General features: G+C 45.4%; 1 protein-coding gene across 1 annotated transcript in view; it reads right to left on the reverse strand.

Moving 5' to 3' along the window:
- The window catches only part of LOC136652256 (protein C-mannosyl-transferase DPY19L1-like), a 65,861-nt gene extending 63,884 nt beyond the window's left edge, over positions 1-1,977 (reverse strand). The window contains exon 1 of the mRNA XM_066629186.1: positions 1,925-1,977. Coding sequence (XP_066485283.1) covers positions 1,925-1,977 — 53 coding nt within the window. The remainder of the gene's footprint in view (positions 1-1,924) is intronic.
- Between the last annotated feature and the right edge of the window lie 15,535 nt (positions 1,978-17,512).

Consider the following 17,512-nt stretch of genomic DNA (forward strand, 5'->3'; position numbering starts at 1 on the left):
TATGTCAGCCTCCACAGGTCAGCGCTTCTCGGAGCGCCAGCCCGATTTCCTCTTAAGGAGGCGCAAACATGCCTTACAGGTCAGGATTCCCGGGTCAGAATTGCGCCCATTGCTGAAATAGGGTAAAGGGACTAGGAGACAGAGACAAAGATTTCAGTGAGGGTGGCTTTGAGGAAAGATTTGAAGGATTTGAAGGAAAAGGCATCCGGCAGGTGAACTGCGAAGAAATTTGAGGTATAAGGGGCAGTACGGAGGTAGATCTGCCTTAGGAAACCTTTGGGTGGTTCAGCCAGATGAATGACGATCACAGTGGGAGCATACTAGGTTATAAGAGTAGAGAGGTAAAGAGAAGCAAGGCCATAGAGGTCTTTGAAGTTAAAGACCAGGAACTTGCACTGAATTGGGGAGCAGACCAGAAGACAAAGGAGGCATTTATGCAATCAGGGTAATAAGAGAGGTGAATAATTTTGACAGCAGATGAAGGTTAGAGGGCTGAGGTGGGACAATGGGAGGCCAGAGACCAGACAGTACAGTAATCAAGAGATGACCAAGGCATGAATTAGAATTTTTGTGAGAAGAAGGGCCATATTTTTGTAATGATGAAAGGGGGAAAAGCAACATGATTTGGCAACGAACTAGATACAAAGGAGAGGAATGAGTCAAAAATAAAAAAGAAGCTTTAAACCTGCTCAACCAACACTGTCAGAGGAAACGGAGAGAAGATCCTAAGAGGAAAGATGAGAAGTTCTGGTTAGAATATGCCAAGTTTGAAAAAATGATGATGTATTCATGCAAAAATGTCAGATAGTTAGAGAAAAGAAAGTGGATAGAGCGAAAAATTCTAGGGTAGACATCAATCTGGGTGTCATCAGCATACAGTCGATACTGAAAGCCACAGAATTTGTTCAGCTCACCCATGGACAGCACGTAGAGAGAGAACAGACCCCTGACGGACCCCAGCAGAAAGAGGGAAAGCATTTCCTCCTGTGGAAACCTTTAAAGTATGATTTGACAGGTAGCAAGAGAACCATCTGAGGCCAGACTCAGAGACACAACTCATAAAGAGTCAAGAGATGTGTCAAACACAACAGATAGTTAAGAAAGATAAGAATGGTGTGGAAATCATTTGATTCAGCAGCAAGAAGATCACTGGTGATTTTTTTAGGACAGCTTCAGTGGAGTGCAGGGAACAGAAGACAGACTAGAAGGAATCCAGACCAAAGTTGGAGAAGAGAAAGTTCAGACAGGAAAATCAGCCCCAAGCCCCAGAAGTGTGAATGCAATGAACCATGTTTGCTAGGTGCCTCTGCACCGAGTCAGAAGTCATACTGAGAACAGAAACCCTCCCCAACTGAAGTAGTTTCTATCTGAACTGATATAGTAGTGATAGAAACCCATTATTAAAAGCAGGTTTGAAAGCTACTTGCTGACTGCTGGCTTTAAAAGTATTATCAACACATATGAGGTTTACCCATGGATCTTTTTCCGAATTTCACCTGTTAGGCAAGAAATTGAGTAAAGTAGATGAAACCCACAACTACCATACCAGTTTCGAGCTGACATGCAAGGCTTAAACTGGCACTATAACCTTGAAATCAATAACAGATTGTAGTAACAGCCAGTAACAATTGCAAGCCTATCCTTTGTCATCACAAATGGGAAGGATCTAGCTCCTGAGCAGGTTGTCAGGAAAGAATTCAGTTCCCTGGGATGGAGAAACAGACCATTTCAAATACAGAAAAATGAAGAGTGAAAAGGTGCATGCAAGAGTGTGAGGGAAGAGTTTGTCAACAGAGAAATTAAATCAGAAGCTTTTACCTAATTTACAAACCACACAGAGGTAACAGCAATCATTCTGCACCAAAATCTGGACTTTGATGAGGTATATTTGTCTACTGTGATTCTATGCTACAGATGCACTTACCAGTGAAGAATTCCTGCAACAGCAGCTGTAGAAAACAATAAAATCAGATGCATGACTTCAATCTCAAGCGTTTAAAAAGAATTCAGTTCTTGGAAGTTCAGTATGCAATAAACCTAGAAACCTACCCCCAAAGGCTTACTGATATTTCAGTGAACTTTGGATATACTCCTGCAGAAGACTGAATGCAATCATGACTTCTTGATTGCACTGTTTTACACTATTCACATGCCACTTCTCAAAAACTAGTTTAAAGGCACTATATCTGGGAGAGTCAGCTTCTTATGGACACAGTCAGGCACATATGCTAAACATTAAGGTATATCACAATAACATGCCTAATTTCAATGAGATCATAGCATTTTATATTTTATAAAATCAACCCCTCCCCCTGATGTCATCAACTTTACTCCTATGGTACTATAATTTCATTCCAATGCCAGCAATTCCAGCTGGTGTTAAGTCCCACAATGAGAATGTGTGTGTGGGGGGGGGGGGGGAACAGAGAGAGGAAAGTTTTTATCCTATACTCGAGGACTTTTCAACCAGTGTGCTGTGGCATACTGATGTACCACGAACAATCCGCAGGTTTGCCTTAGGACTTTAGGTGAGGGTCCGATAATAGTAGGGCCATTGGGGGATGTGAATCCCTGGTCAACAGTGTGGTATGCCTTGTCAATTGTCAAAAAAACTGATGGTGTGCCTTGACAATTATAGTGCCTTGTCAGTGTGCCATGAAATGAAAAAGGTTGAAAATTGCTGCTAAACTCACTCCAGATGATAAACTCCCCCTTCTGAAATCAATACACCAATGTCAGTGCTGATACAAGTCTAAACACATCTGTAGAAATCACTGGAGAACAAAACCTTCCCCAAACCCCAGATAAATCAACCCTACCCAACATGCTGACAGAGATTAGGATACAGACTAAATTCTGCCAGTCAATGTACTCCACACCATTACATGTCCCTACCATGGCAACCATAAATTAGATGATAGAGTAGACAGCTCAGGGCTATACCTCTCTGGCTTCATGTCGGGCACACTTAAGAGTACGCAAAGAAGAACTTTGCTGATAGGAACTATGGAAAGAGAGCTCTGTTATGTAATGTGGACAGGTGCAGCAACAGTGAGGATGGAATTGTTGGTGCATGAATACCAAGGACAATAATCATGCACTGGATGGACATGCACCTTACTTCAAAACAATTCTCTTATTAGGGTATATTAATACTAGAAATGCAACCATCTTAAAACATTAGTTTCATTTGTAAACATACAAAATATTAACATTTGTCTTAGAACTCCATTTACAATTGATAACTTTGATAAGTTATTGATAAGAGATTTTATATCACCCGTGAAAAAAAAGCTAAATACAATTTCAATGAATTGTCTGTTTCAACAACCGTAATTAACAACAATATGGAGTTAAACATCTGAACTCAAACAGTTATTTTATGACATTTGCCATAACAATTTGCACTTAACTAGGTGCCCAAGTACTGGAATCTACCCATGTTATCTTTCTGGGCTCAAAGCATACCAACATTTCAGATATAGAAAATGAGTACTGTCTTCTCACCCATGGTAAGTATAAGGCATAGCTTCCTGTCTACTCTTGTAATGAAAAATCCTGTGCCTGGTAAAAGAAAAGAATACAGTGGCTGGTTTAAAAAAAAAAGTCACTTCATTAGACTTACAGCCCAATCCTATCCAACTTTGCAGCACCAGTGCAACTGCAATGCAGCCCCAGGGTAAGGGAACAAATGTTCCCATACCTTAAGGAGGCCTCTGTGACTGCATCCCCAACACAGGAAGCAGTGCATACCCCATAGACACAGCAGCAATGGAAAACTGGATAGGATTGGGCCCTTAGTTTTGCTCAAACTTACTGTATAAAGTTGTGTATAAGCAGTGGTGGGATTCAGCAGGTTCTCACCTATTCTATAGAACCCCTACCTAATCCAGCTGTTGGTTCTAAGAACCGTTTGCTGGCCAGGGAGCTCGCGCCTTGAAATGTCAGGGCTAACCCTCCTGGGGGCAGCAGCCGTGCAGGGCCAACCCGTCCCGGGGGAAAGGGGGTCGCTCCCAGCGGGTGCCGAGGCTGCTGGGGCTGAAGGGGTGAGCCAGACGCGGCCAACTGGAGTCTCCCGTGACACGGCTGCCGCTCACCAGCCCTTGCAAGCTCGCTTTCGCAGCTCCTGCGAAAGGGCGCGAACGGCCAGGCGCAGATGCAGCCTGCTGACGAGGGCGAGAGAAGCAGCCCAGCCGCCCGCCCCGCGCCTCCCCTCCCTGGCTGAGCTGGCCGACTGGCGAGTAGACTGCTCCTCCGCCTGGAGGCTCCTTGGGCTCAGCTCTCCCGGTGGGTCAGGGGCACAGGCGGGACAAAGAGGAGGGCTCCTGCCCAAAGAGTTCAATTGGTCTTACTCCCAGGAAAGTGTGGATAGGATTGCAGCGTTTGACCAGAATCCTATGCATATCTACTCAGAAGTAAATCTCATTATAGCCAATGGGGCTTATTCCCAGGAAAGTGGAAGTAGGATTGCACCCTTAGGGCACAATCCTATGCATGTCTACTCAGAAGTAAATCCTACTGTGCTCAGTGAGGCTTTCTTCTAGCACCTGTACAGTCATAATGCAGCCCTGAGGTAACGGAACAAATGTTCCCTGCCCCCACCACAGGATGCAGTGCATGCACTATTGGTACAGCTGCACTGGCACTGGAAAATTGGATAGGATTGGGTCCTAAGTCCTCTTAACTGTAACTTTCCAGCACCAAGTCCTGGAGGTCTCCTTGTGACAAGGGAATGTTTGTTCCCTTGCCTTGGGACTGCAATGTGGCTGCATTGGCTCTGGAAAGTTGGATAGCCCTTATGCTGCAATCCTACTCACACCTGGGAAGGAAGCCCAATTGACTATATAATGTGATTTACTCCTGTGTAGGCTTGCATAGGATTGGGCTACTATTCCCAGGCAAGTATGCTGAGGATGGTACAGTTAGCATTGCTCCTTTTCTAGCAGAAAAGTTCCTTTAGGTTATTTTCCCCCCCCCCCCCCCCCCCCCCCCCCCCCCCCGCAAGTGAAATGGCAGACTGACTAGAAATTGAAGATTTTTTGAACAAGTTTGCAAATTGGGTTTAGGTCTTATCACCTAATGAAGAAGAACTGGAGAAGCACTGGGATGAACTTGTGATCAGGGTGAACCTCAAAACCTGCAAGGCTTGTTACGTGTGCTGTTAATTAATTTTAATTAATTAAAGATAGGATCTCAAAACACATAGAGGAACAGGCCTTGCTGAGGGTCAGCATGGCTTCTGTAAGGGTAAGTCTTGCCTCACAAACCTTATAGAATTCTTTGAAAAGGTCAATAGGCATGTGGATTTGGGAGAACCCATGGACATTATATATCTGGACTTTCAGAAGGCGTTTGACACGGTCCCTCACCAAAGGCTACTGAAAAAACTCCACAGTCAGGGAATTAGAGGACAGGTCGTCTCATGGATTGAGAACTGGTTGGAGGCCAGGAAGCAGAGAGTGGGTGTCAATGGGCAATTTTCACAATGGAGAGAGGTGAGAAGCGGTGTGCCCCAAGGATCTGTCCTGGGACTGGTGCTTTTCAACCTCTTCATAAATGACCTGGAGACAGGGTTGAGCAGTGAAGTGGCTAAGTTTGCAGACGACACCAAACTTTTCCAAGTGGTAAAGACCAGAAGTGATTGTGAGGAGCTCCAGAAGGATCTCTCCAGACTGGCAGAATGGGCAGCAAAATGGCAGATGCGCTTCAATGTCAGTAAGTGTAAAGTCATGCACATTGGGGCAAAAAAATCAAAACTTTAGATATAGGCTGATGGGTTCTGAGCTGTCTGTGAGAGATCGGGAGAGAGATCTTGGGGTGGTGGTGGACAGGTCGATGAAAGTGTTGACCCAGTGTGCGGCGGCAGTGAAGAAGGCCAATTCTATGCTTGGGATCATTAGGAAGGGTATTGAGAACAAAATGGCTAGTGTTATAATGCCGTTGTACAAATCTATGGTAAGGCCACACCTGGAGTATTGTGTCCAGTTCTGGTCGCCGCATCTCAAAAAAGACATAGTGGAAATGGAAAAGGTGCAAAAGAGAGCGACTAAGATGATTATGGGGCTGGGGCACCTTCCTTATGAGGAAAGGTTATGGCGTTTGGGCCTCTTCAGCCTAGAAAAGAGACGCCTAAGGGGGGACATGATTGAGACATACAAAATTATGCAGGGGATGGACAGAGTGGATAGGGAGATGCTCTTTACACTCTCACATAATACCAGAACCAGGGGACATCCACTAAAATTGAGTGTTGGGCGGGTTAGGACAGACAAAAGAAAATATTTCTTTACTCAGCGTGTGGTCGGTCTGTGGAACTCCTTGCCACAGGATGTGGTGCTGGCGTCTAGCCTAGATGCCTTTAAAAGGGGATTGGACAAGTTTCTGGAGGAAAAATCCATTACGGGGTACAAGCCATGATGTGTATGCGCAACCTCCTGATTTTAGAAATGGGTTATGTCAGAATGCCAGATGCAAGGGAGGGCACCAGGATGAGGTCTCTTGTTATCTGGTGTGCTCCCTGGGGCATTTGGTGGGCCGCTGTGAGATACAGGAAGCTGGACTAGATGGGCCTATGGCCTGATCCAGTGGGGCTGTTCTTAATTTTCATTTTTAGGCTGGGTTGTGGGTGCTTGGGCACCTACACAGCTGCAACACTTTCGAAGGACTGTGGTGGGGAGGTTCTGCCTAACCTGCCTCCCCACCCACTGCAGGCCCCTGCTTTGCAGTCCCTGGTCAGTAGCAGCCCTCAAACTTGTGGGAGAATCGCCACTAGAGTAGACCAAAGTGATGGGTATCTGCTGTTGCCTGTCAGAAAGCAACCTAGAAGAACAGTCCCCTCATAGTACTTTTTTGCTCATTAGTGAAACTGTCCTTCAAGGCTGCCATTCTCTCTCAAACCCTGGAAGTCAACAACTTCCCTTGAACTTGTTGGGCTTCTGAGTAGACGTGCATTGGATTGCAGAGTTGGAAGTTGGAGGGGGAAGCTTTAGAGTTCACTGTAATTCTTTTTGGGGCTGGGTGGTAAAAGCAATAGAGCAGCATTTCTCAACAGTAGTACTCATACCACCAGTGGTACTTGAGGTGGTGCCCAGTGGTACTCATGGCAGGACCCCCACCCAGACCTCCACTGCCTGGCAGTGAGACCAGCAGTACGATGCAACAAACAGTGGTAGGAGGCTCAGTTCTGCTTTTCTTGCACTCAAAAAAAGCCCTCCCATCTACCCTGGGAGCCCAATCCTATGCATGTCTACTCAGAAGTAAGTTCCATTATAGTCAATGGGACTTACTACCAGGAAAAAGTGGATAGGATTGTAGCCTGAGCCTCTTACCGTAGTTTGTTGCATCATGTCTGGCCTCTTAGTATGGAAATAACTGGTGATAAAGTCATTCCAGTTACTTCCAGTTGTACTTCCCAGAGGTGGGCCATGCAAAATGGTACAGCGGGCGAGAGGCAGATGCTGAGGAATACTGTAAAAGAACAAAAAAGAAGGGGAGATATAAAGATGTTACTATGCTGTTGTTGCTTTTGGCTGATGGTGAGGTGTCAGACTATGTGCTCAGTGCACTTTTGCTGACCAGATGTTCACCACTAAAAGTGAACCAGATCCTTGAGAGGATTGACTGCTCTGGTAAAAATCACCAAGTTCCCACTGAGAAGGAAGGTGGCCCAGCTCAAAGCCCAGTGCAGCAAGTTGGTTTGTGCAGATGTGAAGTTGCTATGCTGCTGTGGTGTCTCCAGAGGTTGGTAACCTGGAGCCCTGGCAGTTCCCACCTCCTCTTCTTGGTGCCTTCCTGATTTCATTATACAACTGCCTTGAGAATTCAAGAAAAAATGTCCATTTGAAGTGTGCATTTCAGTCGCATGTTTATCCTCCTTGGAAACTAGTGGCCAGAGGCCTGTAAGTATGACTACAGAGGACAGAATTGCAGCCTTGCATTTTGGATTTAAACATTGGGTTAAAGTTACAGTAACTTAGTTAAAGTTACAGTGCAAACATATGACTGTCTACTCAGAAGTAAGTCCCATTATGTTCAATGGGACTTACTCCCAGGAAAGTGTGTACTGTACAGTATAGGAGTGCAGCCATAGTCTTTCAACTTCCTTTGCGGCAGACAATTGAAGCTGAGTTGCTCATTAGGACATAGAACCTGTTGTTAATTTATTTGAATCCCACCACTGTGTATAAGTAAAAAATTTATGCCTAAAAGTAGCCCTGAAGCCCTGGGTCAATTTACACACGGGTCAATACAGTGAATGAAGCTTCTGTGTGCAGTGCCTGGTGAGTCACAAACCAGGGTAGCATCAAGTCTAATATATTAATTAAAATAAAATATTGGAAAGAATGGAGACCCGCCTGAAATTGGCTTGTGACCCACCTAGTGGGTCCCGACCCACAGTTTGAGAAACATTGATCTACGGTACATTTTGCTTTGCTTTAAACGGGCTTTAAAAGCTACTCAGATCCAAAAGAGGCAAACACAAAACCCTCTGGATCCAGTTCCTCCGAGCACCAAGTGCCAAGGTTGAGCTGAGGATCCAAGCAGATGCTAATGACAGCAACGCGCTCAACTCCAACGCGGTCATCAGTACTGACAGCGTTGATACCTGCTGGTGCTGACCTGCCAGAGCAGCGCCACGCAGAGCGGGGCCGGCAGCCCACCGACCTCTCAGCCCCCGCAGCTCCCCCCTGCACGCCCGAGGTTTGGCCGCGGCCACTGGCGCGCCTGGAAAGGAGTCCGCTGACCTGCCTCTGCTCGGGAGCGAACGCGCCCAGCATCGGGCTGGTGGAGCGGAGTCGCCTTCCACCGCCTCCCCCCCTCCTCCTCCCGGCCCGAGGCGCCCTCGTTCCCCCCCCTGGGAATCCCGCCCAGTCCCCACGCACCGCACACGCGCAGCCTCTGGCACGGGACCCCCGCCTCTCTCGTGCCGCCTTCTCGCCTCTTCGCAGACGCCCCGCCGGGCAGCCTCCCCAGCGACTGTTGGAAGAGCCAGCGGGCGAGGGAGGGGAGCCTCTCCTCGGGAAGCCCCCCGCGGCCGGGGCTTTGCGCGGGCTCCTGGTCTCCGCTCGGGCCCGGCTGGTTCTCTTCCTTTGGAGGGAGCGGCAGGGGGGAGGAGGAGGTGGGCGTGGGCGGAGAAGCCTCGGGAGCAGCAGCGTCCCCGGAGGACTTGGGTGGCGGCATCTTCTCGCTCTTCCTGCCGCGCTTCGCCCGCAGCGCCATTCCGCTCAGCAGCAGGCTGGACGCGCTCTGCCCTGGACGGCAGCACGCGGCGGACGCAGTGCCACGAGCGGGAACCGGCAGCGCGGGCGAGGGGCGGGTCTCTCCCTCCACGCGCGAGGCCAACGGTCGCCCTCTGCGCGCGCGCCCCCCGTCAACTCGCTGAAAAGTCCCGCTCCCGAGGGGCAGCCTCCCCGCCCCACTCAGACCTGCAACAGCCAGTCCTCTCGTCCCGTGACCTAAACTGAAAGGGGCTGGAGCTGAGGCCCTCTCTGGGGCTTGACAGCCCCCGAAGCCTGCTAGTCAGTGCGACGCCTAGCAGGCTGATGGTCCCTTCGTCCCTCAGCGCTTGTCCCGCTTGCCCTGAGAACTGGAGCCCTGTGGCCCACCCATGAGACCCACTCAGGCCGCATCTTGGCAGGGGATGGCCCACTCCCACAGCCTGCTCCCCCACCTGCCCCTCCTCCCCCCTCTCCCCTGAGTGGAGAGGGGAAGAACCTGTGCAGGACTTCTTTGCAGACAGATTTTGCTCAGACACAAGCCTCACTCTTCATCTTATTCCCTCACAGCCCCATCCTATCCACCCTTTCCTGGGAGTAAGTCCCATTGACTAATGGGACTTACTTCTGAGTAGACATGCTTGGGCTGAGAGATAGTCACATCCTGAGAACCTTTGCAGCTACACTCTGCTGTCACAGGGGAATTTAAGAACTTGGGGGGGGGGGAAGCTCTGCAGTAATTTTCACCTCAGGTCTGATTCACCTCAGACCACACCCAAAAATTCATATACTAAACTGCATACATTTACACATTGTACAAATTGTACTGCATACAATACAATTGCATACAGCACAAAAATGTATTCTCCATTAATTGATCAGAATGAACTACCATTCCCCTGTCTGTATGTACAATCAGTAATGTAAATAAGGCTGAAGCCTATGCACACCTAGTAGTAAATCCCACTAGCTATAATAGGGCTTACTTATAATGGGCAGTGATCCAAAATGGTCACCAACAGAGCACTTTGCATGCTGTCAGCAGCCATTCTGTGACCGAAGAACTCCATTCTGCTGTTGCAAAGTGCTACGGCCTGCAGTGCAGGATAGGATTGGGCTGTGGGTGTCTGTGTTATAGGATGCCAGCACCTGACTTGCCTGAGTGCTGCTGGAGCTCCGCTTGTGGCATTTCCCAGTTCCTCACATGCAGTTGATGGACTCCCCCATAGGGATTCAAACTGCCAAGAAACATCTGCAGCAGACCAAAGGAAAGGGGATAGCTCCTATGGGAGAAGGCAGACATGTGGAACAAACACATGACTCTCTTGGCAGTTAATAGTTCTGTGACCTGCATAAGGGGATTCAAACCCTGAGGGTTGGAGTTGCTGGCTGCTCTTTGCTTCTGGGCCCTTGCTGCCTAGGCCCACTGGCTTCTGCCATGGGACGCACTGTGGCATCCTTGTGCTAGGCAGGTTCTGTGGTTTGTTGCAAGGTCAAAAGCAAACTCAAAAGCAAACTCAGTAGGCAAGAGTGGTGATCGACTGCAAGCTTTATTTCGTTGCCAGCAATGGGCTTCTGAGGGACTCTTGTCCAAAGCGAAGAGAGCAATGAGAGCCACGTGGGAACTCTCAGAGCCCTCAGAGAAAAGCAGTTTTCCAGTGTGAGCTTCTCCCTTATATTTGATTCTGGCTCCTTTGTCTGAGGAGTCTTACATTTCTCATTGGCTGGTGTGTGACATCAGAAATGGGGGCTTTCTTAGGGTTGGCCACAGATAACTTTGCAAACATTTGATTGGTTGGTTTCAAGTTACAAACTCCAAAAAAGGCAAATACATACATTTGAGACATATAGAAAACGTTTCCAACAACCACTAGATGGCACTCTTTACTCATTTACTGGCCTTTAGTATGTCTTGTACTTATTTCTGACAGAGTTACTAGAGTTATCTTTCCAACTTCCTTTCTGTCTGGTCTCATCAATCACTGTGGGCTTTCTATCAACTTCTGTTTAAACTAAGCCTTTGGTTTTCCCTTTATTCTATGTGTGATTCTCTATATGTGATGTATAGTGGTATAAACTTATATTTAATACAAGACAAACCAACTTCTTATTGTAAATAAGGATTTTAAGAACTCTTTTATTCATTTAACTAAATCCAGCTTCTTTGTTAACTTAGATGCTCTCATTATGTTTTGGCTTAATTAGGGAACTTTCTCAGGAATGTTCTTTCTGCTTATCTGTTCCTGTCTAGCTGGTATCTGTATCTTAGAAAACTCTATCTTTGTCTGTCAAACAAGATAAACTGTCTGCTTGGATCTCCTCATTAAAAATGCTTCTAACCTGTGTATAACCTTTAGTTCTTGCTTCTTGGTGACAAGAGATATCGGCTTCCTGGCTACTCCCTAATTCCTCTGTAGGTTGTATCTAATCTCACTTTAAGTTGTAACTCTCTAGTTCCAATTAAATCTGTCATTTCCAATCTAAATCTGTCACTTTGAGTCTACAGAGATATACAGAGTTCTTATCTGTGGGCAGTAACGTTTCTTAGAGTCTCCTTGTTAGACTCTTTTAATTAACTTTGCGAGACATCTGCCTCCTCAAGGTTACATTTGAATTACATTTTCAGACTTGTGGCTTTAAGCCCCTTTAATAGTTTTCCCCTTTCTGTGTATTTCATGCTTTGATCTAACTATTCTGACAGCTAAAAATTCACTTTAAACTACCATACATTGCTACTAACATTAATTTACACTTTTAAGCAATAATTATTAAAATATTGATGAATGCATGCAAACGTTGGCACTTCTTGTGATGCTTGGGTATGTTGTTTTGGTATAGTGAATATACAAGGCTGTAAATTTGATTCCAAGAGAAGCTTAAATCATTTGTCATACTAGCAATTAGCTTGAGATGGAAATTCCAGCTTCTTATACTCCCTTTTCCATGAAGCATTCACTTTATCTGATGTCCTTGACAGTTTACCAAGAAACATTCCTTGTGACTAATTTACAGCCTGTCTGCCGTTTGCAGACCAAAAATGCTTTCTTTGTTCCAAACATATAAGCATGCTAAACATAACATGTAGTAATTAGTAGCAGAGGCACTGGGCTTTGAAGCTTTAAGCAAGACTTGGCAACAGCAGGCATGCCAACGTTGTGCAGAGCACCTTCTGCTAGCCTTGAAATAAGCTGAGTGTTTAAGCCCAGTGCCTGTAAACAACAGGATGTTATAGAAAAGCAGTCATATCTAGGAATGTATTGTGGTTAGCCTAGAGTCAGCTAGTTGCAGCTAGAAGCTTATCAATATTGCTTCATGTGTTTTTGAGAGTGAATAAAGGCTTGGAGGAAGCTAAGCAAAGCTTACTCTTCTCCTCACTCCTCAATCTTCACTCCTTTCCAGCTTCCGGCTTCCTCCCTGCATTAACATTTAAATCCTTGTCTGTCATCTCATTCATTGCTCTGACTCCTTGCTGCTTAAGTTCTAACTCTTAACCCCCTTCAGTGCTTCTGCTTTTTGCACTCCCTCAAGCCACAAGGCTCTAACACCTTGTGTGCTTCCCAAAGTAGCATAGCGCTGCTACAATAACATTTTTCCCTATTTCTTAAACATAGAAACTAATAACTAATTTAGCTATAAACACCCATAACATAGCATAAACATTTGCTTTCATTAAACTTGTAAACATTTACATAAATGACTAGTTTTCATGGCCTTGTCTCAGTTGACTCCCCATGGTTGATGGTGGCTGCCACCACTATGCTACTGCTTCTCAGGCTGCCAGGGCGAGGAGACATTGAACTAGCTATGGTTACTGCTGGCTCTTCTTGTCCAGGAGCTGCCAGGCATTAGGATTGCACCATGTCAGTTTAGGATTGCAGCCCTAGTTTCCATTTTTTTCCCACTGCAAAGATAAAACAGAATTATGATGTCTAGCTTAAGATTTCCACAATTCACAGACATTTCTGCCACTAAAATGTCATCACTACATGTGAGAATAGCCCCATGATGGCACTGAGAGAATGCAGAATGATGTCAATGCTACAACATGTCATTTCTTCTTTTAAAATGATTTTGCTCTGTTGAATAGAATAGAGTCTGTTCATTTCAGAAAACTCATACTAAAGAATACTTCTAGTAGTAAATTTTATTTCAAGCACAGTCAGTTTATAAATATAGAGCAATCAGTATATTAGATGCTGCTAGTTCTAATGTATTTGACATGCGACAATTATTACATGAGAAGACCTTTACTGCCTTATAAATTATTATTTCTAATTACTTCAGTTCCAAAATTATTTCCATTGGATCATTATGGATTTCTGATTAAGATTTTTTAAAAATGACACATTTTTAAGTATATGATTTAATAAAGAAATACCTTTATTTATTTTTCCTGTGTAGGAAGGCTAAAGAACTTGGGGCTCTAGCTAAGGAAAGCACTTAATAGAGATGTATAGCCGGAGCCATCCCATCCATGAAGGCAATGATATGGCTTGTGTCCAGCTTAGGTGGCAAAGGGAGCAGCAGATTCAGGGTGCCATTCATCCAGAGTCTTTGCCGCCTTCCTCCAGCCTGCTGTGGATACTGGTGTACTTCCTTGCCTTACTCCTTCTTCCCATCATACTTTGAAACAAAACAGGGAGTACTGTACTGCCTTCTTTTTATAAGTTCAGCATAAGAAAGGAGTAAGGTAGGAGTTAAGGGGCTTTTGGGGGGGAGGGGATGTGCTCGCATGCACACCACAACAGATGGCAGCATTGGATTGGGGCAGACCTGGTTACACCATACCTGTGTATAACGTTATGAATGGTGTTGTAGAGAGTGAAATAATATACTGTAATTTATTTCCTATGCCGCAAATACTACAACTTAGGCCCACAGAATAAAACAGTTTACTAGAATGTTTGGGACAACAGTTACCTGACTGCTAAACTGCATTGCCACAAGATATGATGGCAGCCACTACTAGAACAATACTGCAGATGTTATTAATTTCTGCCCAAGGTTGCATATAGGCAACAGGGGCCAAATATGTACACCTGTGCGCCAAGAAGAAATGGATTAAAGCAGGCTAAACTACAGTAATTCACGGAGGAGAGGTCTATCATGATCAAGTTTAGGATCAAGTTTTCTGTATAACCTTCAACAGCTACTTCAAATGAAGCCTAAGTTTTTAATTGATTCCCTAGTCCTTTTGCTTGTCACTGTTACTGGAAGTCTGACAGCTAACTCGGAAACCACCACTGGAGGCAGCATCTACTTGCCAGGAACAAAACAACAGTTTTGTTTAGGGCGGCCATCTTTGTTGTGCTCCTTGTTTGTGTACTTCATAGAGGACAGCATGATGTCTGAGACAGCATGCTGGGCTAGACAGATCTCTGTTGTGATCCAGCACAGGAGTGTTCTTACATTCTCCTTCTGCTGAGTATTAATTGTTTCTCAAAGTGTGCTTCTAGGAGCCCTGGGACTCTCTAAGACAGTGATTTTCAACGTCTTTCATCTCACGGCACACTGACAAGGCACTAAAATGGTCAAGGTGTACCATCAGTTTTTTAACAACTGACAAGGCACACCATGTTGTCAATGGGGGCTCACATCCCCCATTGGCCCTACTAATAAATGACCCTCTCCCAAATTCCCGCGACACACCTGAGGACCATTTGTTGCACACCAGTGTGCCACGGCACATTGGTTGAAAATGGTTGCCCTAAGACCCCTTCAGGGGTTCCATGAACACACAATAAGTGGCCTCTATCTGCCCTATGCTGTGCTACTCTGCACGTGTTCTCTGGGGCTCCCCAAGACTGCACATGCACCAACGGGGCTCCCTCGGACTCCTCTCAGGAGTTTAATGGACTAGAGATCCTGAGAACTGCTGCATTAATTCATTGCAAACTAGTTGCAGTCTGATGGAAGAAGTGTTCCCTAGATTGAAAGATTTTCCTCTTCAGCTGCAGACCCCAAAGATGCATTAATGCCATCTTGTGGCCAATTTTAATAAAAACCGCTGGTCTAGCAGAAGCAGTAATGCCATTTAATTTTTCCTCCGCAAGGCATGGGGGTGGGTGGGAATGCATTAACCAGAGCAATATTCCTATTAGGACTGCAAATATTGCAAAACTTAAGGCCTCATGAGATTTTCTAAAAGAATTGAAGGAGATCTGTGTGAGCCTGAAGTATCCTGTTCTCATACATTCTAGTTTCTCCAATTTCTTTCCTCCACACTAGACACTACCTGAAAGTGCAGGAAGAACATGGAGTGCTAGATTCTAAACTCAGTGCAAATTCATGTGACAGAAATCTCATCGGTCTGAGAGATCCAGTGGACTAGAAAGAAGAAAGATTGACTCTGGGATTAAAAGGAAGTGGCAGCCAGACCTCACAAACAGCAGCACACCTGTAGGGAGGAGAAAACAGTTTCCTGGGCCAGTCACTAGACTAAATTGTATAAGTGCCAATAACTAAAGGGTACCTGGATTTTTGTACACCTATCTCATACCCATTTAAGGCTACCCACATTTTGGTAGTAGAAGACCTTAAAATATTGAGCAGAAAATCCAGTAAAAGATTACCACAAGTTGTAAGTGGCCTGAAAATAGGTACCACAAAGTATGGTTCCACAAGCCCAGCCTCACCTGCATCTTATGCCTGACCATCAGGCTCTACACCCTGCCTCGGAAGAAGACCAGGGCTGGATCATGACTTTGATTTTCTCCATTTCCAAGGGGGTTAAAATCTGAATAGGTGAAACACACAGTGGTGGCACCACAAATAAATATTAGGGGAGCACATAAGGGGCAAAAAGTGCACCTGGGTGAGCAAGGTTTGCCTCCCATGTTAGATCTCCAAAAGAGAAACAACAATATATTGCATAGGAATGGTTTAACAATCTAAACTGATCTGAATTGATCTGATGAGGAACAGTTCTTCATGGACATGGAGTATATTCTATACAGTATATTGACTATACAGTATATTGACATAGTCTTTCGAGACTGAAGGTTGCCAATATATATATATATTGACTGACAATAATAAAGTAAAGCAGTCTGACCATGTGAAAAATGCCTTTCCTTCAAGAAAGCAATGGGGTTGAGCTACTTTTCCAGAATGGCTGCTTGCTCCCCTTGGCACTGCTTTGAAGCAAATCGTTGCCCAGTTCCCTACTTCACTCTTTGCCATCAACACTTGCCTTCTGTGGCTGGGCTAGTGTTGCACAAGAGCGTGATGTGGCATTTGTGCACTATGCAAGCAGTAACACCTATTAGCACATCAGCACTGATAGCAGCTCCTCCACTGGTCAATCATCACAGGCCTCTTTTGAGTGCTGTTTTTTAGCTATTTTATTTATTCATTACATCTTTGTCTTACCTTTCCTCCAAGCTGCTCAGAGTGGCTCATAAGGTTCTCTCCTTCTCTCCTCTTAAAACCCTTGTGAGGCAGAGAAAGGGTGTGTATGCAACTGATTCCAAACTATCCAAGTTGCTTCATGGCTGAGTGGGGGTTTGAGCCCAGATCCCCCTGGTCATAGTTCATCACTGAAGTAGGGGACAGCATACTTGAATGATCCTTCTGTAAAAAGTCCCTGTATAGAAAATTAGATTTTCTTAGCAAATCAGGGAAGCCCTTTTAAAATCACCTTGCTAGTATGTATGTATACAAGCCAAAGGTAGGGAGCTTGTGGGGGGAGGAGAATGTGGGGGAATATTTTATTATGTAATTATCTTCTTGCAGTTTGCTGCTGTCCCAGGAAGTTAGTACCATGCAATTCACCTATACCTGAAGAAAAGGCAGAAGTTTCTCTGAATGTAGCAGGGTTTCCACACATTTCTTCTGAAAGAAGTTCCCCATGTCCTTTTCTGGATAGCAACTCAGGCTAAGCTAGACATTAAGAACATGTTGGAATTCCACAGTTGGGATTCCTCTTTTTTTTCTCATACAAAAAGCAGCCAAAGTTTGGTGACACCAGGGATGGGTTTACCCTGGCCTTCGTGCCATTTTTCTACTGAATGTTGCAGTACACCACCTCCAGCTCCCACACCACCTCCAGCTGCTGTTTGCCCTGATGAGCAAAACATAAAATTAGGTGGTCTTCAAAAGAGCAGCTTCCAACACAGCACATGTGCAGTCAGGAGAAGAAAATGAAACTCAATATGTGCTCTGAAAGGACTCTTTGGATCTTTGCATTAGCTTGCTAATGGCTGTACTGTACTTTGCATGATGTTTCAGGAGGACTTGAAATAATTTTAACTGCAGTTACATAATGAGGCTGCTTCCCGCAATAAATGCATCTCATG

This window comes from Tiliqua scincoides, chromosome 5 (assembly GCF_035046505.1).
Source record: "Tiliqua scincoides isolate rTilSci1 chromosome 5, rTilSci1.hap2, whole genome shotgun sequence".
Classification (NCBI taxonomy): Eukaryota; Metazoa; Chordata; class Lepidosauria; order Squamata; family Scincidae; genus Tiliqua; species Tiliqua scincoides.